This window comes from Nyctereutes procyonoides, unplaced genomic scaffold, assembly GCF_905146905.1.
Source record: "Nyctereutes procyonoides isolate TBG_1078 unplaced genomic scaffold, NYPRO_anot_genome, whole genome shotgun sequence".
Lineage (NCBI taxonomy): Eukaryota > Metazoa > Chordata > Mammalia > Carnivora > Canidae > Nyctereutes > Nyctereutes procyonoides.
Genome location: NW_026575130.1, coordinates 4,928,743 through 4,954,266, shown reverse-complemented (window position 1 = coordinate 4,954,266; position 25,524 = coordinate 4,928,743). Strand labels below are relative to the sequence as shown.

At 39.8% G+C, this 25,524-nt stretch overlaps 2 protein-coding genes and 1 pseudogene across 17 annotated transcripts in view; 1 reads left to right on the top strand and 2 right to left on the bottom strand.

Annotated features, from left to right (window-relative positions):
• The window catches only part of CAMK2D (calcium/calmodulin dependent protein kinase II delta), a 303,905-nt gene extending 298,232 nt beyond the window's left edge, over nucleotides 1-5,673 (bottom strand). For all 16 annotated transcript variants that reach the window (XM_055342435.1, XM_055342429.1, XM_055342426.1 and 13 more), the window contains exons 1-2: nucleotides 5,384-5,673; nucleotides 3,642-3,736 (exon numbers count right to left, since the gene is read on the bottom strand). In XM_055342435.1, coding sequence (XP_055198410.1) covers nucleotides 3,642-3,736; nucleotides 5,384-5,448 — 160 coding nt within the window. In that variant the 5' untranslated portion in view covers nucleotides 5,449-5,673. The remainder of the gene's footprint in view (nucleotides 1-3,641; nucleotides 3,737-5,383) is intronic.
• Nucleotides 5,674-6,314: 641 nt separating this feature from the next.
• On the top strand, nucleotides 6,315-7,600 carry LOC129521234 (Y-box-binding protein 2-B-like). Its single transcript, XM_055342514.1, has 2 exons — nucleotides 6,315-6,977; nucleotides 7,176-7,600. Exon 1 carries the CDS (start codon nucleotides 6,409-6,411, stop codon nucleotides 6,919-6,921), a length of 513 nt encoding a protein of 170 aa, XP_055198489.1. The 5' UTR covers nucleotides 6,315-6,408; the 3' UTR covers nucleotides 6,922-6,977; nucleotides 7,176-7,600.
• Nucleotides 7,601-23,505: 15,905 nt separating this feature from the next.
• LOC129521254 (translationally-controlled tumor protein-like) lies at nucleotides 23,506-24,003 on the bottom strand (annotated as a pseudogene).
• Between the last annotated feature and the right edge of the window lie 1,521 nt (nucleotides 24,004-25,524).

Sequence of the window (25,524 nt, the reverse complement as noted above, 5' to 3'; positions counted from 1 at the left end):
AAAAACGCCTGGGTGACAGTATAGTTGGATGTGCAAATTTGTGCAGGAATATAGCCAAATTTTTGGCAATCCCTCATGGTCTTATATGTATTGACAACAGCCTTTCTTTTTCAGTTGTAATGTTACATTTAAAGAATACTATTGGAGTTGGAGGACCTGGCTGGTCTTTAAAACAAACAGGTTTAAAGCTTGGATTTACAAAGGCACAGCATTTTAAATTATACAAACAAAAATTTGTACAAAAAAATTATATGCTCCACAAAAACTGCTATGCACAGCTGAAAGAAAAAAAATCAGTATGTTACAAGGGGGAAAAGTATGCTAATTTACATATCATTCTAATTTCCCTTTAAATGTATCACCTTAAATTTTTCTAGTAAGGTCATTTTAAGGATTATTATATTCTGAGAAGGGAGTGCTTTTAACGTTCATATTTTAAAGCATATGTTAATACACTACCTTATAGATTACATCTAGTATTTGCTTTTTTTTTTTAAGGTTTTACTTATTTATTCATGAGAGAGAGAGAGAGAGAGACATAAGCAGAAGGAGAAGCAGAATCCCTGCAGGGAGCCCGATGTGGGACTCCTGGGACTCCAGGATCACACCCTGGGCCTAAGGCAGGCACTCAACCGCTGAGCCACCCAGGCATCCCTAGGATTTGCTTAGTTTTTGCCTAAGAACAAGTATTTAACTCCTTCACAAACCATGTGATCCTAGTCACTCCATACTGAACCCTTCCTATATACTCAATGCTGTGAAATGTTAAAAACTGAAAGCACTTCATTAAGAGTTTACAACTTAATATGGGTTAGTTTAAACAAGTGTACAAATTCAAAACTATAAATATGCTATAAGTAGCTCTAGTTGTGGTGATAAAATAAACTGAACGTTTTGAAGTACTATAATATTTTACAGGTGAGCAGTAATAGTAAAATTGACTCAACACTTTGCAATTGGGCAGCCCCGGTGGCGCAGCGGTTTGGCGCCGCCTGCAGCCCAGGGTATGATCCTGGAGACCCCGGATCGAGTCCCACATCAGGCTCCCTGCATGGTGCCTGCTTCTCCCTCCGCCTGTGTCTCTGCCTCTCTCTCCCTAGCTGTGTCTCTATGAATAAATAAATAAAATCTTTAAAAAAAAAAAAAACACTTTGCAATTAAGAAATGATTCTCATAAAATTCACTGAATCCGCAAAACCACCCAGGATACCCTATGAGTACTCTTCCCCCATTTTGTTGATGAAGAACCTGAGATCAAGAAAAGATAAGTGACTAATCCAAATTTACACATTAAGTAGTAAAGTCAAGATTCAAATTGCATTCTCACAGCTAAATCAAGGCTGCCCCTGGATTCCTAATTTTCACATTCTTTCATGTAAGTAATCTCATCTGATCATTACGAGCCAAGAGATAATAATAACAGCTAATATTCATTGAATACGTATTATGTAGCAGGTGCTGTTCTGTACTATATATATATATATTTTTTATGATAGTCACACACACACAGAGAGAGAGAGAGAGGCAGAGACATAGGCAGAGGGAGAAGCAGGCTCCACGCACCGGGAGCCCGACGTGGGACTCGATCCCGGGTCTCCAGGATCGCGCCCTGGGCCAAAGGCAGGCGCCAAACCGCTGCGCCACCCAGGGATCCCTGTTCTGTACTATATTAATTTACTCCTCACAAACCCTATAAAAGGGTTACATTATTAGTCCATTTTATGGATGAGTAAACAAAGGCTCATCAAAAACACGTAATCTTGCCCAAGATTACAATTAATAGGGAAATCAGAATTTAAACCCAGGGCATTTATTCCAACACCTGCTTCTGTACCACCTCACTCCTCAGAAGGGTTTAACGTAGGCAGGTTAAGAAATTTGCCCAAAGTCACAAGAAAACTGGAGAGGGAGAGGTCTTTTAGTACTTCACCCTACTTTTCCTAAATGTAATTGGAATCATTAAATCCAGATGGGGGCAAAGTGGTTTGGGATGTAGAATGTTCTTTAAAGTGGAGTATGAGCAGGTGAGAAACACTGGCAGGAAGAAGGAATCCCATCAAGTTAGAGAAGACTTATCCTCCCCAGACTGGAGTCAGAAGAAAAATAAAATGTGAGCAGAAACTGTTTTTGCCATTCTGATATAGGGAGGATGAAGCAGGGTAGATGAAGAGGGATAACACTAATTAAATCAGAAGTGAAGCATGAGACTGATTGGTTTTGAAAGAAAATTTAAAGCCACTAAGAGATTTGGGACAGGTGGTATAACACTTCCAAAAGAACTACTACCTACTCTTGCCAAAAGTACCTAGAGTAGGGAAAGAAAACGTATAAGCTCTGACAGAATTATACACTTTTTTTTTTCTTTTTAAAAACTAAAATGTCATTTACAGTTTAGCAACTCATTTTGACTGTTAAAAACCTTCCTGTGGAGAGAAGAGGGATAGGGGAGTATAATCAAAGATGACGTGCTTCTCATTAGTTCTCAAGCTGTGAAGCTATGGTACTGGTTACTTTTGTACATAGATGTCCCTCGGAAGACTGTTAAAATCAGATGAAGGAAATCACAACAAAATCTCTCTCATTCAAATAAATGAACTGAAATGCCAATCTAAACCTCAAGCATATGTTAAAAGTAGAATTTGTACCAGAGAGAGGAAAAGTTTTTAAAAATCATGGCAGAGACCAAAACACAAGGATCCTAGGAAGCAGCGCTTTTTTAGAAGACAAATTGAAATGAGGCAAACTAACCCTAATAGAATTTCCTCTCTCATTACTTAAAATAAACCAGGTCACTAAAATGGCTTATATTGTGGCATTTTGTTCATTTTAATTCCATTAAACCATAAATTCCCATGGAAATACATTAGACACGTGCTCACAATAATTAGAATGCCTAACATTTCAGTGTAAGTACTTTTGCATGCGTTCAACAAAATAAAAGAATGCAGTGAGGCCCCTTCAAGGTTTTTTTTTTTTTTTTTTTTTTTGCGTACGTCAACAGCTATTTTATGATAGGAATTATCTCCATGGCTATAAAGCATGTGTAAAATACATCACAGGAGTCGGCGAGAAGCCTTAATGCGGAAGACCCAGTATAGGTCTGGACTGCACACACGGAAACATCAAAATCAAGATGAACTTCCTAGAATATAGCAATGATAAATTTTTTCCTCCCAAAGCTATTACTGTTAAATATACCTTGATAAATTAAGTTCAAGTGTAACTACAATTGAAATATGATTCAACTGAGCTATGACCTATTTTTCCTCTTAAAAGCAAAAGAGAATAATGACAGTTGTGAGACATTTTTCCATTCCGGGGTATTTCTGAAAGTTGTTTCACAGCAGAGCTAAAGGCAAGACGCACTAAGGGACAACTTATTTGCTTTAAAATAGTTACATATGCTACTGCTCACAGGACAGTTGGAATGATTCAATAATCTGTTGTTAAAATTCTATGTCTTCACTTAACTTTTAAACTATACATACCAAGAGGCATTCAAGAAGGAAGTAACTGCAAAAATGTAAGAGGACACCTAAGTCTACAGTTCAATTATAACTATATATTTACAGACAACAGAACAATCAACATGACAAATACATAATTAACATATACTGTATTACGTGGTTGAAAATACCCACCCCTAGCAGAAAGCTTTTTGGTGTTGATAATTTTGGCAGCATATTCTTGTCCAGTAGGGATTTTCATACATCTTCTCACCACTGAGAAAGCCCCCCTGAAAACCAATAATTAGCATGTCATCAATATAATCAGCTCTGGTATCCTATTAAAAATTACAGCAATCTGAGCATTTTTACTGCATTTAGTGATCTGTAAAATATCAATGCGCTACAGTAATATCAGAAAATGAACGATTCTTCCTGGAAACCCAAACCTTCTTTAATGTCGAAGAATAAAAGTAAATTTTATTTAACTGGGAGCACACATTATTAATCAACATAATGAAAGAAACTGCCAATTATGACGGCTCTTGTTTGCACAGGAAATTTGAAAACATTTTACAGTTCACACTCACATAGCACCAAATGCTCTGAGAAGGGGGGGAAAAAAAAAAACCTGCAAAGAGCATGGCTGAGGAGGAGCAGCAAAAATCTGCTGCCTATTTATTAGAAAAAAAAAAATTAATGTGGCTCCAAGTAAATATGGCGATTGTTTTCACTAAAATATAAATCTTGGGAACGTTTGTGTGGTTTAATAAGTCCTGATACGGTGATTTCTCGGTGCCCTCTTTTGAGCTGGGGGAAGGGTGAGATTTGAATTAAGCTGCTCTTCCGACATAGTCTCCATGTTTTAACAGCAGACAACATATAAATATATGAGGATATGCTTGTCATTACGTTTAAAAGCTAATTACAGTTTCTTGAATTCGACTGTATGAAACGTACATACATGCATGCATATAAACGCACCCCTTTCGTAAGTAATAGCCGACACTAGCGATAGAGGAATAGGGTTTGGGTGGGATGCTACGCAAATCCACATTCACGGTTTGGCCCCTGGGTGCCGAAGCACACAGGTCCTCGGGAGGTCTCTGGTCCCCTTCCTTAGATTCTCCCTCCGAGGAGTCCCGCCAGTCGGGGCGTGGGAGGTCGTTTTTACACGACGCTAGGCTACCCTTGGCAAGCTTTCTCTCGGTCTCCAGGTCTTTTCCGTTGCCTGTATAAATAAACCCTCCCAGAGAATGCGAAGATGCGCACGTAAATCCTAGGAAGGATGGTGATGAGCGAATAATGCAGGTGCAAAGGATGGTGGATATGGGGCAGGGGGTCGAGTTCCTTTGGTGACCCTTTTCCTGGACAGAACAAGTACTGGACGTGAAATAGACTCCACGCCAAGTTGAACTTTCGGCATCAATAAACATGGCACCGTCTGTGGCAGGGAGTTCTCATTCGTACGTGGGTCGTTCGGGCGACACGCCGGCTAACCCCGAGGCACCTCTATTTACAGAAAACATGGTCTATGTTGCATTTTACATGGGTTCTTGTTCTCTCTCCACACACACACACACACACACACACACGACGCTCGCACACTTCCCAGGATGACAGCTACTACTGCAGGGATCGTAAATCCACTAAGTCTCTAGTGCAAGGGGGCGGGGGGGGGGGGCGGGAGAAGGTGGGTTGAGGGTTATTGGAATGGGCCACACGAGCGGGGTGGAGGGTCTCTTCCAGTCTCGGCCCCCCTCCCCTCCTCTTGCTAGAGCAGCACCGTCCTCAGAGCCGGCCAGGCCACCGGCCCTCCTCCCACTCCTCTGGTCGCCCAAACTCCCTCGCCCCACGCGGGAGGCCGGCGGGCCGGGGGGACGCCACCCGCCCCGCTGCTGGAAAGGGGACGTGCGGACGCGGGCAAAGGCGCTTACTTTCCGAGCTCCTCGAAAAGCTGATACTCGTCCGTGAACCTGGTGCAGGTTGTGGTCGAAGCCATCCTCTCGGTCCGGGCTATGCCCCTGGCTGGGAGAGCTGGCGGACGAGCCTCGAACAGACGCGCGGCTTCCCCGGGACTGGCCCCGCGGCGCTGTCACCCAGGGCCGCCCTCACTTTCCGCGTCCGAAAGTAGCTCGCCCGGGAGGGAGTGTGCGCAGGGGCGGGGCGCGAGGGGAGAGGACCAGAAAGGGTGGCGTGGGGTCTCCTCCCCACGGTCCGCCGATTCTCTTCCTCCTCCTCCCTCCTCCTCCTCCTCCTCCTCCTCCTCCTCCTCCTCCTCCTCCTCCGGCCCTGGCTTCCTTCTCCGCTGGACGCCCCGCCCGCCCCCTTTCCAGCCCCTGTCCCCCAAATGCCGGGGGCAAAGTACTCAGGAAGAAGGGGCCGGGAAATGGAAAACAGCCGGGCACGGGGCGAGAGGCGAGCAGTTGCGAAACTAGCCGCACCGCGCTGGACGGGAGGGAGCCCGAGGGGGCGGAGGCCGACGAGCTGGGAGCGGACAGCGCGAGCCCAGCTGCAGCTGTCAGCAGGCGCGGGCGCGGGGCGCGGGGGGCGCGGGGGGCGCGCCGGGGCTCGGCCGAGCGTGCGCGCCCGGGGCCCGCCTGCCGCCCGCCTGCCGCCCGCCTGCCTCCCGCCTGCCTCCCGCGGGCGCCTCGGCTGCCTGGCGCTCCCCCTGCGGCGCGCGCCGCTCCGCTGCGAGGCTGCGCGGCGAGAGAAAGAGCGCTCGGATGGGATGAGGCGAAGCCCGGGCGGCCTTCCGCGGGCCTCCGCCTCCGCCTCCGCCTCCGCCTCCGCCTCCGCCTCCGCCCCTCCCCCGCGCTCCCTCCGCGGAGCCCCCTCCTCGCCGGCCCCACACCTCCCTCTGGCGACTCCCAGCCCGGCGCCTTCGCGGACCCCACTCTCCCGCCCTGGGTCTCACGCTCGCGCAAACCCGAGCAGGGGGGTGAGGTGGGGGGTGGGGGCGATGCGCGAACGGGAAGCCCGGCGAGGGTTTAGGGGAGTGAGGCGAGACGGCAAAACCACCCCGTTGAACTCGCCGTCAGGCGGCTGCCGAAACTGGGGCTGGGTGCGGCGGAGCGACGCGGGGCGAGCCGCGGGCCGCCGGGGGATGCCGCAGGGGCCCGCGAGGGCGGCGCGCGCGACCGTGTCATCTCGGCTCCGCTGCGGGTCGACACCGCGGGGGCCGGATGGGGGCAGTCGACTGCGTCCCGACCGGGGTCCCGGCCTCCCACAGCCCCCCGGGGACTCCGGGCCCCCAGCCGGCTTAGCGAGGGGCGCTGCCCGCCGTGCGCCACGTGTCACTTCTGAGGTGACTGCCACCTCACTGCCCACGGCCGCCCACGGCCGCCCACGGCCGCCCACGGCCCCCCGCGCCCCGCGCCGTTTCCAGGTCGGGTTGCTCAAACCCTTGCACCCCCGCCCCCCGCCGCCCCAGGCCTTTGCTTCAGCCTTTGCTTCAGCCTTTGCTGAGGGCTAGAACGAAAGCAAAGACGCCCCGAGGGAGCCACACCTTCCCCTCAGAGTAACTCCCCGGTAAGCTCAGTAAGTTCCGATAGTAAGGCGGCTTCTCGCGAGATCTCCGGCCCGGGCGGCGGGGCGGGGCGGGGCGGGGCGGGGCGGGGCGGGGCGGGGGCGGGGGCTGGGAAGGCTGGGTGCCGGTCACGCGACCTGGCTGGGGCTGACGTCACTCGCGTCACGTGAACACGTCCTGGCCCGTTTCGTTTTGCAAAGGGAAGAAAGAGAAGTGTGGGGGCCGGCCGTGTTCTGCTTGTGTGAGCGAGGACCCGGCGAGGTAGTGACCCAGAGAAGTACGCTTCGTAAGCGACTATCCGAAAAGCCACCTGACGGTTCAAGAGTACGTCCTTATCATCAGCATACAGTAAAGAGGAGAAAAGAATTATCTTTCAAATAAATCGCTGATCGCTAAAACAACCCCTGGCGCTCCCTTCTGACTTCAATGAACTATGCATCTGCAAATTTAAAGGCAGAGCAAAACGCTTATGAACGGTCTTTCCACATTACTGTCCTTTGTTTTACAGCAGGGGACCCTAAAAACCTTGTAGTTCTGGCTGATTTGTTCATGATTTAGCATTACATCATGGACTCAAATTTCCGCAGCTGGAAGATAAAGGATAACTTGGCTATACGGTCTAATGTAGAGGAATTGTTGCTATCTCCCAAGGGCTGCTTGTCCCATGGTCACACGTCTCCTCATCTGGGGAATGATCTCCTGCCAAGAAGCAGAGCTTTTACTGAGGTTTTCAAAGTATTCACCAATTCTAACAACTGTAGCAAAATGGAACCTTGTGCCTATTTTTATTCCTAGCCATAAAAAGCAAATGGAACATTGTGTAAAATGTAATGATACAAGATGATACCAAAGGCTGTATAAAGAAAAACAGGTCTAAATATTAATAACTGAGCCATAAAATTGGAAAAAAAAAAAAAGATTTCGTCTGCTAAAGATTTTTAACTTGTGTCTTAAATGTCTAGCAACATGGTTCCAAGTTATAATGCGATAATGTAATATTCTCTGAATCTGAAAATGAAGCAGAGTAAGTAAAATTAAAACAATAAATAAAGATAATATAAAATTTTACAACTCCGGGGAGGAAAAAAATTCTGAATATTCAAGTAATTAGGCCTACATAATTACAGTATTTATCTCAGTTATTTAAACTAGCGATAATTGTGAGTGGTTATGATGATTGTATGATACAATGAAACAGAAGAGTTTCAATATTGATGTATTATTAGACAATAAATGTGTATTTTAAACACTGCTTACTCAATATTTGTGCTGTTTCCTGATTAATATCTTAGACTGATTAAAATATTTCTCTTATTCACAGATTGACAGTTACTTGTGAAGTTTGGGCGTTCTTAAAACAGTGATTTTTTTTTTTTTTTGATGTTTACAAGACAGTAATCCTTCTAAAGTTACACAGAAATTCCACTTGGATTATAATCTTCTTGCCTTCTTCCTGGTCTCCTGTGTCTGCCCTTGCCCCTTTTCATTCTAGTCTGGCCATGGCAGGCATAATGGTCCCCTTAAAACCTCAGTCAGAACAAATCATGCCTTTGCTCAAAAACTTCTGAAGTCTTAGTATCTCAATTAGATTAAAAAGCAAAATTCCAAAAATGGCTAACAAGGCCTTCACGGGTCTGCCCTCCATCCCTGCTCCATTAGTCTTCTTACCCTCAGTTTGTACCCTGGCTCACTCTACTCCAGCCCCGTTGGCCTCTGCTGTTCTGGAGCATGACTTGGCATGCTCCTGATTAGGGACTTCACATGTACTATTCTCTCTTTCCTGGAATATTCATTTCTCCTATTGCATTTTTTTTACCTCCTTCTAGCATTTTCTCAAATATCACCTCATCAATGCAGCTTTCACTAGCCACTCTATCAATTACTGCCCATTTTTCAGACATGATTTCTATTTGCACTGCCTGCTTTATTGTTCCCCTTAATATCTATTACCATCTAGTATACTATAAATTTCCCCCCCTGTTAATTGTTTACTTCCCAACTAAAATGTAAGTTCCCCAAGGGCATGCATTATTGTCTGTTTTGTTTACTACTCTTATTTCCAGCAACTGGAAGAGTACCTGGTACATAATAGCTGCTCAATGAATTTTATTGAATGGGCAAATTAATTATTTTGGAATTTAAATGATCTAATTGCAATTTTTATATGAAAGTTGTTGGGCAGCCCAGGTGGCTCAGCGGTTTAGCGCTGCCTTTGGCCCAGGGCCTGATTCTGGAGACCTGGGATCGAGTCACGTAGGGCTCCCTGCATGGAGCCTGCTTCTCCCCACTCCCCCCTCTCTCTCTCTCTCTCATAAATACATAAAATCTTTTTTAAAAAGTTGTTGATAATTAATATACCAATAAAACTTATTACTCTAAGGTGATCATTTTCAATTAAGAGAGTCCCAGTATCCTATAATTGAAAGTGCTTACGCGGAGAAGTGGATTTTTAAAATACATTAAAAATTAACATCAAGGGAAAAAGGATCTAGTACTAATTTTCATGCCATTGGAGTCCATAAAGGGAGAAGGAATTTCTGTTTTTGTAGATATACTGGCATTACTAAATTTTACATTGTAATAAAAGACAGATGCCAAAAGTTTCAAATGATTAGGTCTCACTGTGAAGACACAACTCAGTTAAGGAAATGAAAAATGCGGCTTTGAAATAAGTTTTTGTAATTCCTACACTAGTTTAATACCACCCCTACTATGAAAGAAGATCCATTTTATGATGTGAAGAAATACTTAGGAAGTCATAAATGTGAAAAGGACGTCAGAAGTTACAAATGGGAATGAAGGATTGGCAGGTTAAAGGTAAGAAATTTTCTAAAATTTAGTAAAACACATGAGCTGAAAGTTATACAAAAAATAAAATGCAGGAATGCCTGGGTGGCTCAGTGGTTAAGTGTCTGTCTTTGGCTCAGGTCATGATCCTGGACGTCCTGGGATGGAGTCCTGCAACGGGCTCCCCACAGGGAGCCTGCTTCTCCCTCTGCCTGTCTCTGCCTGTCTCTGCCTCCCTCTCTCTCTCTCTGTCTCTGTCTCTCTGTCTCTCATGAATAAATAAATAAAATCTTTTAAAATAAAATACATTATTCAAGTATAAATGGGAAAAAAGTTATAAACGTGCATATTTGGTTTCTCAATTGATTTAATCACACAAAGATTGAAATCAGCTAGTGTTATAAGCTCCTAATGTTCTGTTTGCTAAAGTGAAAGAAAAGCAGTCATAATTTTATCTTCTTCTAAAATGTATTCTTTAATGCTGGAAAAGGTAACAGTAAGCAAAGGAAGAGGTGTGAGGTATGAGGGGTGGGGAGTTTCAGGGGGGTAACTAGTCCTAAGCAGAGCCCAGTCACTACCTACATTGCTAGACTTCCATCAGATGAAATCATGTTAATACCAAGACCACACAATATTTTGCTCTAAATATATTCCCTCCCTTTTGTGTGTGTGTGTGTGTGTGTGTGTGTGTGTGATGGCATCAACTGACCAAAGTAGCAAAGAGGTAGCAGACAGAATGAAAATCATCAGTACGTACAAATATAACAGGAGAACCAAAGATAGAAGATCTCTTTTTTTCTCTTTTTTGCCATTTTGCGATTAAAAATTGGAAGCTTTCAGGAGTCCCACCAGGAAAAGAGTAAGTTTCTAATACTTAGGTAAACAAAATGGATACTGGCAGTCATTGATATTCCTTGCTACAGTTACAAGACAAGAAACAACAGAGAGATGATGCTATCTCCACAGCTCCTTACAGTAAAGACTATCAGTAATAAGTAGATTGCTGTGAGAGTTTTAGCAGGGTGTGTATTGTAGCCACTTTCTACTGAGTATTTGGAGGCAAGGAGAAGAATGCAACTTGCTGTTGTTTTTTCCAATTAGCTTTCTCAAGATATAATAACTGAATCGCATAGAGCTAGACACAAAAATAGTCTACTAGTAAGCTGATTACTAGTAGTCTACTAGTAATCTATTCACCAAACTATCCATTCATGAGAGATGAGTTTGCAGGTGAAGAAATGAACTATTCATGAAACAGAAGCTCATAACTGAAAAGATTTTCTTCATTTCATCAGGTTCAGAAGGAATTTTTCCCCTACAAATAAACATAAATGTGTAAATGAACAAGGAAATAAGCGATACCCGCACAATGAAGAGGTAGCTTTTTTTCCCATTACTTCCAAGTACATGGATTACCATATTTGACCCTCCATGAAGATATCTAACACTTCGCTAAAAAGAATTGTAGCAGGAGATTATATTTAATATAAAGTACGATGCATAAACCAAAACAACTGTATAAAAGGCTATTGATCATTAACAAAGTAAAAACATGAATTAGCAGATGTTAAGTCTTCCTCTGTGCATGGGTAATGACTTTCACTTACTACTGTTGCAACACTTCTTGCACTGGACTGTGACTGTTGGCCCCTTATATGACAGGAACTGTCAATCTCCTACTGCAGCACTGGTACAGGGCTCAAAAATACCTTTTATTAAAATATATACATATATATTATCAGTCTCTATCTCCAAAATATTAAAAATGCCCAATATTTAATAGGGTGTAATAAGGCCTTTTCTTGTCTATATATAATAGATCATTTTCAATCCTTCCATAATTTGACTTCTTTGTATGATTTCATACTGGGTTTAAAATGTTCTCCGTAGGTTTCCACATCCAGCACCATATTTTCCATTCACAGCACCTCCCAACACCCACAACATTTCTGTCTCTTTTCTTCAGGCTCATTCCTGAGCTCTTTTTTTTTTTTTTTCCAACTTTATGGTGAATGGTATGCTTCGACATTCCATTGTAGGCTGCTTTTGTTCTTACCTTACACACACCCTTCTCAGGCTGCTTTAATAACTAATTTTCCTGATTATTACCTGTTTTAAATTTGGCTCTCCAGATATAGACCTGTAGACAAAAACGTCTGTACAAGTGATTTATGGAGAGGCAGAGCTCTCAGAGAAAAGGGTAAGGATGGGGAGGAAGCAGAACAAAGACAAACAAACAACCTGGTGTGATTTCAGGCAAAGTCCTAGCCTGAGCCTCTTTTACATTCGCTCTAGAATGTAGATTCCATCCAGATTTTGTTCCTTTCCAGGTAAGAACTTTCCTATTCTTTCACCAGTCAGTCCTTGACTCCTAGCTAAGAGGAAGGGGAAAGAAGGGACACAAACCCCCAAAGAATCAAGTAGGACCCCGGCTTCTTGCAGGCACATAGAGAGTGGGGAGGAGATAACAAGAGTCTGTTAGATAGGGAAATGCTAATAACTCTGAAATCTTCCTCTCAAACTCCAATCTCTTCCTGAGCTTCAGACACGTGTTTCCTCTCCCTATTAGAAACTTCCTCTTAGATATTCCACCTCTATGTCTGATTTAACATGTTAAAAATTCATCTCCTGTATTCCCTCTTCACTTACACCTCTTCCATATCTCAGTAAAATTTGAGGGCCGCCTGTAAGTAACAATCCCTCTGCCTTACTACCCCCAACCAATCACATGTCCCTGTATCTCCTGCCATCTCCACTGCAAATACCTTCCTTTAGGCCACCACCTTCTCTCACTTAGATTAGGGCGTTAAGTCATCCTTCTGTAGTGAACTCACATTAAAGAAATCTAATATGTCTCTCCTCACCATTTATCCTATGAAAAAGTCCAAAATCTTTAGTACACCCTACCAGGTGTTTCCTCATCAGGACCCTGCTTAGTTTCATAGATTCATCTCTCTTGTCACCATCCCATACAGCGACTCCCAAGTATTTCTAGAATTATCTATTCACTTCATATTTCTCATCACTGGCATTCTAGACCAAACTGTTGTCATCTCTCAACCAAGTTTGCAGAGAAAGCCTCCCAACTCCATTAATTTCTGCTAGCTTCCATCTCCTCTGCATATCTGGAGAATGATATTTTAAAAACAAACTGAAAATAAATAAATAAATAAAATAAAAAAAATAAAAACAAACTGATCCCACAATTCCTTTGCTAAAATACTTCAATCACTTTTCTAATCATCTTGAAATAGAGACCAACATGTTGTAAGTGTTTTAGGAAGCCCCCTACATGATCTGTTTTTGTCTGTTTCTTACATGTTGAAGAAACCTTTTCTACTCACAAGGTTATATATTTGCCTGTGTTTTCTCTTAACACTGTTATGATTAGTATTTTAACCTGTCTAAAATTTATTGTTGTGAATGGTACAAGGCAGGTATCTACTTTCATGTTTTTCTCTAAAATATCTAGTTTTGGGCAGCCTGGGTGGCTCAGCGGTTTAGCGCCTGCCTTCAGCCCAGGGTGTGATCCTGGACACCCAAGATCAAGTCCCATGTCGGGCTCTGAGCATGGAACCTGCTTCTCCCTCTGCCTATGTCTCTGCCTCTCTCTCTCTCTGTGTCTCTCATGAATAAATAAATAAAATACTTTTTAAAATAAAATATCTAGTTTTGCCAATGCATTAACTGAATAGTTCATCTTTCCCACTTCTTTAGAAGACCTTTTAAAAAATCATATAGTCATGATACATGGAATTGCTTCATTATTCTCTATCTTCTATTTGTCTATTCCTGTGCTAAAACTCTTCTCCTAATTCATGTGGCTTTAGAGGAGGATAGCATTTCCCTCATCTTTCTTCATTTTCAAACTTAGCTTTTAAAAAAATATTAATGGTTTAAATTATCTTTGCCAAAACTTGAAAGTTGTTTTTCTTCATGTAGGGCCCAATGCCAAGGCTTTGCTATATGGTATCAACTAGGCAACACAAACTCGACACAGAATAGATTTTAAAATACGTTTTCTTACTCAATTTATTATCACCAAATCCTGTATAATTATAGTAACCTCTGTCCTATTTGCATGACAGGTCAGGCTTATTTATTATTATTTATTATAATTTGTTATCAACTACTATTTCATTCCTAGCTTACCAAGGCCTCCAATATTTCTTATTTCTCTGCTTCTTTGCTTTGTAGAAGTTCGTTGTAGATATGCTCACTCATTCATTTAAAAAGTAGAAAGAGAAGTGGTTTTAAAGTTTTACTTGGCCAACACAGTGATACATGTAGCTAAACCTAACCAAAGTTCGTTGTAGATATGCTCACTCATTCATTTAAAAAGTAGAAAGAGAAGTGGTTTTAAAGTTTTACTTGGCCAACACAGTAATACATGTAGCTAAACCTAACCATCAGAATCTGTTCTATCCTTCTACAAAAATAGAGTTGGAGCTGAGCACATAGGTAGCATACATCTAGCAAAAGTTTTTGCCTTCAGATTAAATTCTTGACAAAGAAATGGGAGCAGAAGTGATGTATACCACTTTAGGTTTTGCATTTTCCCCAGCTCCTACCCCCACAAAACAACAACACTTTCATGCTGCTTAATGTTCTTCACATTCCTGAATGACTGGCATGGCAAATCCTAGGATGATCTTCTAAGTGTCATGTTGAAGATGTCAGTCTGGATCCCTGAAAGAATTCATAAAAGCAAAGCTGCTGCTGACCTGGAAACTCTGCTCTAGACTAAAGAAATAAACTTTTGTTCTCAAAGGAACTGAATTTTAAACTTTTGTTTCTATAGCTTAGCCTGTCCTATGTAAAACAAAGCATTTTTAAAAAGACCTCTTAAAAGTCTTGTATAAATGTAAAGTATCACTATAACTCAAAGCTTAAGAATAAAAGTATAATTAATGAATGAATGGAAATAAGTGGTTGGGGGTATGACCATATTTTATTTTTCCATATTATGCCAGTTTCCATTAGTGAGGTTATTAATATTTAGCTTTGTTGTAAAATGGTCCAACTCTAGTGAGAACAAGTATCTATATGGTTCAAGTTAAAAAAATAAATGAAAGAATCATTCTACCATTTTACCCATACTACACCCCCGCCCCCAATACACACATATGCCCACACAAAGATTTCATCCAATAGGGGAAACAGATTTTTAGAAATCTTGGAAGCTATAGCAATATCACTGCAAAGGGCCATGAACATTTTTCTCTAAAGTCTTCCCATTTTTTGTGTTTTTCTATTTCATTTATTACTCCAAAAAAAAGTTTTCAATTAATTGCTTATTTATAAGCAACACTTTTTTTTCACAAGTACTTGATTCATTTAACAAAGAAGGTGTGCCCTCAAATTAAGAGTTTAAAGGTGTTTTTGAAGGCAGAGACATTTAAGCTGAGAGAGTTATCAAAGTATATGGAAAACAAAGAGCTTCTTTCTGAAGCTTAAATGTGAATTGTGCCATTAATTTTGCAACATTTATTGTATAAGTTGTTTGTTTATACATTAGGCCACGCACAATAAACAGTGTCCCCACTATTTGGAGGGGGATAGGCATTTAATCAATGGTTTGTAAGAAATTTAAGCAATATAAAGGAAGAATATAGGGAGCTATGAGAATGTAGAATATTTGTCTTGGTGGAATAGGCAAAGAAGGTTTTTCTGAGAGTGGATGAGCAAATGAGATCTGAAAAATAAGTAGGAACTAGATAAAAGAAAGTACAGGGAAAAGCAAGGTCCCTGGCTGGCTCAATTGGAAGAGCATTCATTCTTGATCTTGGGGTTGTGAGTTCGAGCCCCATGTTGGGTGTAGAGATTATTTAAAAATAAAATCTTTTTCTAAAAAAAAGTACAGGAAAAAGTATTCTGGTATATGGAACATGGTAAATTTGAGGAACCAGAGGAGGTCTACTGTGGGCAGCATGCAGTGAGCCAAATGAGGCTATAGGGAAGGGTCTGAGAGGCTGTCATGGGGAACTCAAAACTATATGAAAAAGAAAGGGCACCTGGGTGGCTCAGTTGGTTAAGCGCCCAACTCTTGACCTTAGCTCAAGTCTTAATTTCAGGATCGGGTGTACAAGCAGCATGTTGGCCTCCACACTGGGTATGGAGCCTACTCAAAAAACACAAAAAAGAAGGAAAAGAAACGAAAAAGAAAAACAGTGTGGAAGCACTGCAAGGATTTAAAAATGCATGTGCTATTCTGTATCCCATAGTTTATTGTGGCTGCCTTGTGGAAAATGAATGCTAGTAATCTAAAGTGATCAGCTTAGAAGGCAAAAGTAAGAGAAAGTGATAGCATGGACTTAGGTGGTAGTGGTGTAAATAACGCTAAATGAATATTTGAAATATATTTGGAAAATTAATATTAAAACTATAAAAGACACATTGACATTTGAAACCATCTGTATTATTAGGAATTAGATAAAACCATAAACTATCTATGTTAGAATGACTTAGATTTGGTTTTTTTGTTGTTGTTGTTGTTTTTAGGAAAACTCTGCCAGGAAATATAGTACTATAAATTAATAAATAACTTTACTGTTTTATTTGGGAACTTCTTTCTATCAAGTTACTCGAGAGAGTATTCTGCTCACCTGGCTAACTAACTTACTCATCAGTTCAGTTTTCAATAATTACTTTACAGCATCCACTAATTTTCAGCTCTTATATCATAGATTTTGCCCAATTTTCTATTTCTCTTCTTGGAAGACTTCTTTAAACATCTTGAGGCCAGATTCCAAGTCCTATGCATATCTCCCCTCTGAATTCTTTCTATTGAAACATTAGGTGGTGTTCTCCCTATCGTAGTGAGTTTGTACTGCATTATTAATAGGTTGTCTGAAGATATTCAGAGGGGACAATGGAAACACAGGAAGTTCTTTCAAATACTGGCATGTTGTACAATAAAATATATGCAGCTATTATTGCACTAAATCGTGCTTAGCAAAGTTCTGGCATGGAAAAATGTCACAATATGTTAACTAAAAATTCAAGTTACTGAAGAGTTTATTTTAATCTCAATTTAGTTTAGTTTAGCTTAATCTGTTTTTTATTTGGTTTATGTTTGGTTGTTTGAATGGATGGATAGAGAAAGAGTTAAGTAAGGTATAAGAGATAGATGAAACTCTCAAACTTCGAACAATTTCCTAAATTTTAACTGTGATTATCTTTGGAAGTAGGTGTATGAATTATTTCTTTTCAGTATTTTTGGATTTTCCTTCACTCAATAACTTTTGTGTACTAAAAGCAATGAATGCTCTAAAGAGATAAAACTTTTGAATTTACGTATATTTGAGAATTAGAATATACATTCCAGAATCAAAGAGAAGCTTGGAATTTATCAATTCTGTGGTTTCCTCCTGGAGAGTTCCTTGTTGGTGCTGGGACCAAAGGATGAAGGAATAGTAATAACTACTCTTTGCATGTCATAGTTTCCCAGTAATCATATAAGCAACATGACATTTTTATCTTATGGAATGAGGAAATTTGAGCAGTAAATGTTTAACCTTATTTCTCACTAGAAATAGGGGTCACTTCAAGTTTTATACTCAAGTTTTATACTAAGGTAATAATAACAGGTAACATTTTTTGAGTGTTACGATATGACTCACAACCCTCTGAGATAGTTTTCTGCTACAGAGCCACGGAACCTGTATTTTTAATTACTATATATTATCTTTCATATTTTTATTCATTTTACATGCCACAACTAGATACACTCATAGATACATTTTTCAAATGGATAGTTCTGAGACTATTTAGCTGTGCAGATTTGGCAGCTCTTTAAGAGGAGAAACGGTGTGGAGTTAACAAATGGACTACAGAAGTCATGTCTTCAGGGGAAAACCAGTGAATTTCCTACTTTGATAATTAGCTACAGTCAGCCCTAAGTGGTAAATAATATTAACCAATAAACAACTGCTTTTCTAAAGAGATGGGTGACTCATTTTCTAAACATGTGTTTATGTGACTCTCATCTTCTGCTCCAGAGGTTCAGCTGAATACATCCTTCCTCCATCCTCCGTAGGCCTTGTCCAGTGTTTGCTTCTTTCTGGCTCTGGTACCCACTTATCAACTTAGTTTCTTACCTCATCTCAGGGCTAGGATCTGCTTCATTTTCTAGGATCTGCTAGGATCTTACTTCAGATTAGGATCTGCAAATCTGACTGGTAAGGGGGAGAGTGACAATAAACTCCACAGCCCTCACTAGATATTTTAACGACTAGATGCAAGCCCTTTTCCTTAACATTTCCAGCTCACCTCATTTCCTGAGTGCATTTCTGTGGTTTACTCCCTGAACTTCAAACCAGGCCCTTCCAACAGGCTGGCAACACCAGATTCCAAGTGCACCTCAGAAACATAAAAAGGATTCATATTGGATGGGTTCTATCACTATCTCCCACTGCCACCTGTTTAAATATGTGTGTTCTGGTTTCAATCCCTCTACCAATCCAAGAATCCTACTAATCACCAGGCCAGGGACTCCCAATGGCCAAATCCAGGCAACTTGACTCCAGCCCCATCCTCATGAGGATCTGTAGAAATCTTCATGGCCAATTGCCATCTTTTCTTGAAATGAGTCTTCCTTTGACTTCCTTAATCCCAGTTCTCCTGGGTCTCCTACTGCTAAGAATCATTCCTGCAGTGTTCATACTTCTGCCTTGTTCTTCTTCCTTCCCTTTTTCTTTATAATTAGGCCTTTACCACTACTTTGGAGTGGATAACACTACCAAAATCCTTGCCTACTGGCTCCATACAGAGAATTCCCACATCATGGTCCTCAGCCCCTGTAGCTCTCCAGAGGTGCTCATTCCTCTCTCATATTTCATGTGTTGATGCCACAGTGCATCCTTTCCAAACTCTCAATTTCTGTTAATGGTACCATTTCCTCACTTCTACAAATTCAATCCTTGGGGTAATGTTTGATCTCTTCCTTATATTCCCTATTTCCAATGTTATCACATCCTGTAGATTCTATATTAAAAATATCTACATTAAAACTACCCATTAGGGGAAATAAAAACTACCCATTAGGATTTACTCCTTCCCACTTATATGTCATCATCAGAGAGGGGGTCTGTTATCTTGGTGCTCAGTAATTACAATGGTCTCCTTAGTGTTTCACCTACTGAGCCTTCTCCTCCGAGACAGCGGTCCATTTCTTCAGTATTCTATAAAGCCCATTCATCACCTCCTATATTAAAAATGAAACCAAGTTAAAAATGGAGAACTTGAAGTATAAGGCTAATCTGTATTCTTCTCATAGTAACTATTGTTTATTTAGTATCTATTATGTGCCAAACACTTTGTTAACCACTTAACGTATATTTACATTTTTAATCTTTTCAAAAGTTGTGGAAAGTAATGGTTATTATGCCTGTTGTACATTTGAGCAAACAAGATTCAATTAACAGTATGTTTGCTGGAAGGTCACACCTACCAGAGGGCACATAGAGCTGTCATTTGATCCAGGTCTCTTAGATTCCAAAGCTTGTTCTAAGAATTTAATATATGATACTACAAAGACACATAAATTAGACAATCACTGGATACAACTTCTTGTTTTATATGTGATTATATGTCAGAAAAAAATTAAAAATTAATCCAATGAAGTCAAGAAACTTGTTTTCAGGATTTTTTAAAAAGATTTTATTTATTTACTCATGAGAGACCCACAGAGAGAGAGGCAGAGACATAGGCAGAGGGAGAAGTGGGCTCTCTGCAGCAAGCCTGATGCAGGACTTCATCCCAGGACCCTGGAATCATGACCTGAACCAAAAGCAGATGCTCAATCACTGAGCCACCTAAGCGTGCCCCTGCTTTCAGGGTTTTTGCTGATGTAGAATGAGATTAAGTACACACACACACACACACACACACACACACAAAAGCATTGATACTTTAACCTATCCTAAATTTCCTAGTGAGATTCAAGAAATGATAATTTCTCTGATGGCCAAGTACTTATTTATACCCAAACTGTGATTCTCAAGAAGTAAAAATACCACACCGAACTATGGTATGGGCATCCTTTAGACCATGCTGTGTGAAATGGATGCTTTCAACACATGATTCCATGCAAGATGTCTGTAATGAATGAACTGTATGTTAGAGCAAGTTTGCCTCTCATGTTAAATGGTAGAAAGACAATGAGAAAACAACTTCCTATATCTTCACCTGGAGGAAAGTAAATGTCTATGAAAATGGCTCTGTGAAGACTTGAGATGTGATAGTTTACGAAAAAGCAGAGCTTTTCCCCACAATCATAAAAACAGAACAAGTAGAACAAAACAAAAACCTTTGGTAATATATAAGCCACTGTCCAGAGAGGTCTTAGTTAACACTGTAAGTGGTTCTGTTCTTGTTCCTGTTTATTCCAGTGTTTCTTTCTTTCATGTCATTAAGCTGTTTTTGTATAAAACCTTCTGATTCCTTCTTTTTACTGCCTCTCCAATTCTATATTTACAAATTGTTCCAAAAAAAGAAAAGGCATTTATATCAAACAACAAAGCTTATAATCCAGCCTGAGGAGCTCATTATTCATAGGAAGTGAATTAAAATTAAATTCATTCTGGGTGCAGTTAAGGCAAACCTTTTTGTTCACTGAAGGATTTCTCAGCCTCTGAAACTAAGATCAATCCAGAAAGTAAAAGAAAGGCACATTGGTGTATTCAAATACTAGTTCAATATAGATTATTGCGAGAATCTTTTTTTTTTAATGATAAACATAGAGAGAGAGAGAGAGAGAGAGAGAGAGAGAGAGAGGCAGAGACACAAGCAGAGGGAGAAGCAGGCTCCATGCCGGGTGCCTGACGCGGGACTCCATCCCGGGACTCTAGGATCGCGCCCTGGGCCAAAGGCAGGCGCCAAACCGCTGCGCCACCCAGGGATCCCCTATTGCCAGAATCTTATCAGAATCTGCCAGTGATTCTTAAGACATTACTTTAAAGCCAGTATTTATGTAACTAATTACAATATTTTGTTTTCAAGTGTCAGGAATGAGTATGATCTACAGTAAACAAAATGGAGGAATTTATTATAAAGATTCAAGAGAATATTTTATAAAACATAGTGATAGAAATAAACCTTTGTCTCAAGGAGGTTTAGAATTTAGAAACAAAAATATCAAAGTGCTAGCAGTATTCTTATACTGCTTTCCATTTCCACTTGTTTCTGTACTCTACTTTTTATTTTGCACAGCATAAAATGGCAAGGCAATCCCATAAGATTGTACAGTTTGCAATCTACACAAGGGTGTCCAGCCAAGAGAGTTAAAAAACAATCTAGTTCTGCTAGCCCAGCTGTGAACCCTCAGGGTTGAGTTGTCCTAGATGGGTGACTTTTTCTAGTTTCTAAAAGGCAGCATATAAGCATGCAGAGACCCCACCAAATGGCCATGGTTTTGCACATTTCAGGTCTAGCCACAAAAAAAAAATTAATATTGTTCAAACTCCAAATCCCTGGAGAAGAATTTTTTATTGAAAGTGGCCCCCACTTCTGATTCAGTTAGCTACGATTCAGGAAGTAAGGGTATGTTGTTGTTTTTTTTAATTGTGAATTGGTAAGACTTTTGTGGGTAAAGCAGTTTTTCACAATTCCTTGAATTTTTATATTTCAGACTGTCTACTAACCTTTCACTCTTAGAGATCTCCTAAGAGCCAATTATTCAAGAAACTTATATCAGAATGGAAATTATGCCAAGAACAGCAGAAATCATCTAGATCTGGAAAGAGAGCTAGTTCCTTTTTTCTCTCCATATGCATAAAATTCTGTATGTATTGGCCTTGCATTCTTAGTAGACTGGAGATCCTTTTTTTTTTCCAGCTAAAATACAAGGTATTATTGTTGAAATATTTGTTTTGCATTTTATTCCAAATTAATTTTTTTCTTCCTTTTATGGTTAACAGATTTAGCCAATAAATATACAAGGTGCTCAGTTAAACTTGAATTTCAGATAGATAATGAATAATTTTTTAGTATAAGTTTGACCTATATAATATCTGGGACTTAGATACACTAAAAAAATTGTTGCATGAAATATATACTAAATATTCATTGCTTATCTGGAACAAATTGGAGGGCAACTCTGCTTACCACCAACACTGTACTGTTTGAAACAAATTGAATTGGCCATCATTTATTTTATCTGGCAAACTTACTTCCTTTTTATTATAAGTTGAACCCTGCAAAACTACTTTTAAACATTTCTAGATCTAATTTTGGCAGAGGTATGAAGTCAAGGAAATAGAAACAGATGTATATCCTTACATATAAAGGACATTAAAGCTTAAATTGGTGACTTTACAGTGAAATACGATACATAATCACCTGGCCTATATGAGTAAAAGGTCTATGTTTTCTTTTGTAGGAGAAAAATTAATGAAGAATATGTTGTATTATTTTTATAGTATTATACACATACTTAGTCACACAGTGGAACAAGGATATTTTATCACTAAAATATAACCAGCTAAATAGTATATAATTCCACCAGAAAGTTAATTAACTTTTTTGGAGCTGAAAGAAGTGAGACATTTCCACATATTAATATTGTCACATCTCTTATTACTTTTCATTTTAATTTTAAATACTTGGAGTAGTCCTAAACTAACTCTATAGAATCACTGCAATTATTTATAATTGGTCATTTTTTAAAAAAACACCTAATGTTGCCTTTAGTTCTTGAGACTTAGCCTTACTTTTAAAAAATGGCACACAGTATTGGTGTTAAACTGAGAAACAAAAACCACAGAGTTTTGTGACAGGGTAACTATCTTATTAAGTCATATAAAACTTAAAAAGTAAAACTTAAAATGTTGGAATAATTATTATTTAGGCACACATAAAATCTACATGAGTTTAGACTTAAGTAATGTCAATAAGAGTATTGTTTTTGTAAGAAATTGAAGAAATGTCTTACTTTTCCTTTATTGCTCAAAAGTAGCACCACCACGATTATTTTAGTGATTTGAGGAGCACTTTTCTGTTCCATGCAGTACACTAATTAAGGTATATAATTAATCTTGTTTCCATTTCATAATCCTTGTAAGGTACATATTATCTAGATTTCTTTTTAAACTAGTAGAACCTGATAGAAGTATTTAATAATTCCTCTAAGCCATGCATATAAATAATTAGTCATATCTGCTCCTAAAGTCTGTATGATATGCCATAATAAAAAAATAAATAAATGTACTGTGTTATTAAAAGATATGACCCAAACCCAAAGTAGGAAGTATTGACAATTTATCTTGGTTTCTTGATATTTTTTTATTAGTAGTATTTATTTACACTGGTATTCACAACTCTTTTTTGATATAATGAATTATTCAGCTTGAACTGTGGTACCATATTTGGGGGACAAAGATAATGGCCCGTTATCTTTTGATGGAAATATTATTGAAATTTACTCTTTGAGGAAGTCTTAGAGAATGAGCAACATGGTATTGACCACTAGAGGGCTCGAAATTTGCAATTCCTATTAATAACTAGTAGTACCGATGGACACTTTTTGTTTTTTAGTTTAAGTGCCTTTTATTTTTAGATAACCTACATGACATGTTTTTTTTTTCCCCTTAAGACAATGTGTCTGCTCCAAGTATATCAAGCCAAAAATTAATGAAGAGCTCAAAATGGCATCAGTCCCATTTGCCTAAGTTCTGATTTGTATAGATGAAAAGTAATAGCCAGTTACGGCAACAGGTGATCAATCCAATGTAATAGCCAAATTGGTTAACATTTTTCCATTTCTAAAACATCCTTAAAGATGTTATCCTCATTGTAGTCCAGCAGAGCAATCACACCATCTAGATTCATGTTTTTAGCAAAAAGGAACTGGTAGTTTCTGGAATTAGCAAGAAAGTGCTTGATTTGTTCTGCAGCCCCTGTCATAAAAGGTTTTTCTATTTTTGGTCTCTGTTCTTCAAGTCTGCCTTTGATTAAGTTCATGCAATCATTTATATATTTCTTATAGGCTTTTGTGAAGCTGTTTTTCTTTTCCTGCCAAGGATGGTTCATGACAATAGCAACACCAGTGGAAACTGTGCTCTTGCTACCTTTGCTGCCCTTGGGGACTTTGAGGTGGCATTTTCACCAATAGGCTAGCCATTAATGATATTCGCTGTTCTACTGACCATCTTCCGGTCTACCTCCAGGTGCAGGATCTGAGATCTCCCAGATCTTATAGATGTTGGAGAACATCTCATCACAGCTGATGAAGTCCTGGTAGGTGACTATGAGGGCACCTGAAGAGAGCAAGGGCAACGCCAGTGTAGCAGGAACCAGAAACTATCCCCAGGTGTGGTGCAGTGGGCACAGAGCTCAGATGGAGGGAGATGAGAGCCAAAAAGCTGAATAGACATTTCACTAAAGGCTTCTGGTAAATTTTGAAGAAAGAATAGATACACTGATTCTGGATCTCCTAGGCTAAAAAAATGTTAAAATTAATCTTAATGTTTGTTGGAATCTTTACTTCTAAACAATTGTACCATTAGGATGGTTATTATACAATTATTATTTTTATACATTTCCCAGGGAATCTTAATAAAATTGGAATATAATGCAATTGAAGTATTAGAGGTAACAATAAGGATAGGGAGAGGCTAATAGAATGTCTACTGGGAGGAGAAGCCAATAGAAGACTGGGAGAAATTGCCTGGGGGAAGAAAAGAAAAGATGACAAATGAGTAAAGATAACTAACCAGAAAAAGAAAAAAAAATGAGTATTCTTCCCTTGGACTGGCATGCATTTGGCAATGTGAAGCCAGGGGTTGAGAGATGGTTCTAGATAATAATAACAATTATAAAAGCAACATTTATTGAATTTTTACTATGTGCCAGGATTCTACTAAAACATTTATGTATATTAACACATTGAAATATCAAAAACCTCATGATATTTGTTCTATTCCTCTTATTCTACAAATGAGAGGATAGAGTTTTTCTCTGTAGACTCTTGCCCCACCTCCCCTAAAAATTCAATAAAGGATGCAGCAGATACAGAGCAGCTTTCCTAAAGCAGACTTAGATTTAGGGTTTATTAAATTCAAGATCTAGGAAAAAGCAATGATTTCAGATGAAGATGTATCTTTCATGAGCTTTGGGAGAACTGAGGTCAGTGCATTTAATAGCATCTGATAGTAGGAAGCTAAATGTCATTTAAAAATATCTGATAATTGGAAGTTGGGAAATAGCACATAGTCTAAGATATTGTGTAGGGGACCAGGATGAGAGAAATGTTAGTAGAGTACATTGTTAGATGGCTAGATATTAAGAGCCTGATCTTGCCATAGATTCTTAATGACTTTAAGTGGTGAAACAAGGCAAAACGCAATAGAAAACAAATGCCTGATTACTAAATACATGTAACAATTTCTGGCAATTAAAATTTTCGGCCCAGCTAGTGGTAAGGAAATCCTGCATTTTGGATACTGTCTGAAGTTGTGAAATGTCATGCCAGTGGCACATGGAATATTATCCAGAGGGAATTCTATGTAAAAGTGCACTTATGATGGTTTTAAACAAAAACACTCTCAAAGTTGTAGCACATCATAATAAGTAAATAGACCTAGAAAAAGATATTTCAGGGATGCCTGAATGACTCAGCAGTTGGTTGAGCATCTGCCTTCAGCTCAGGGTGTGATCCTGGGTCCAGGAATCAAGTCTCGCATCTGGCTCCCTGCAAGGAGCCTGCTTCTCCCTCTGCCTGTGTCTCTGCCTCTCTCTGTGTGTTTCTTATGAATAAATAAATAC

Coding starts and splice junctions, on each gene's coding strand:
- LOC129521234 (XM_055342514.1), top strand. CDS start 6,409: ATGCGCGAACGGGAAGCCCGGCGAGGGTTTAGGGGAGTGAGGCGAGAC.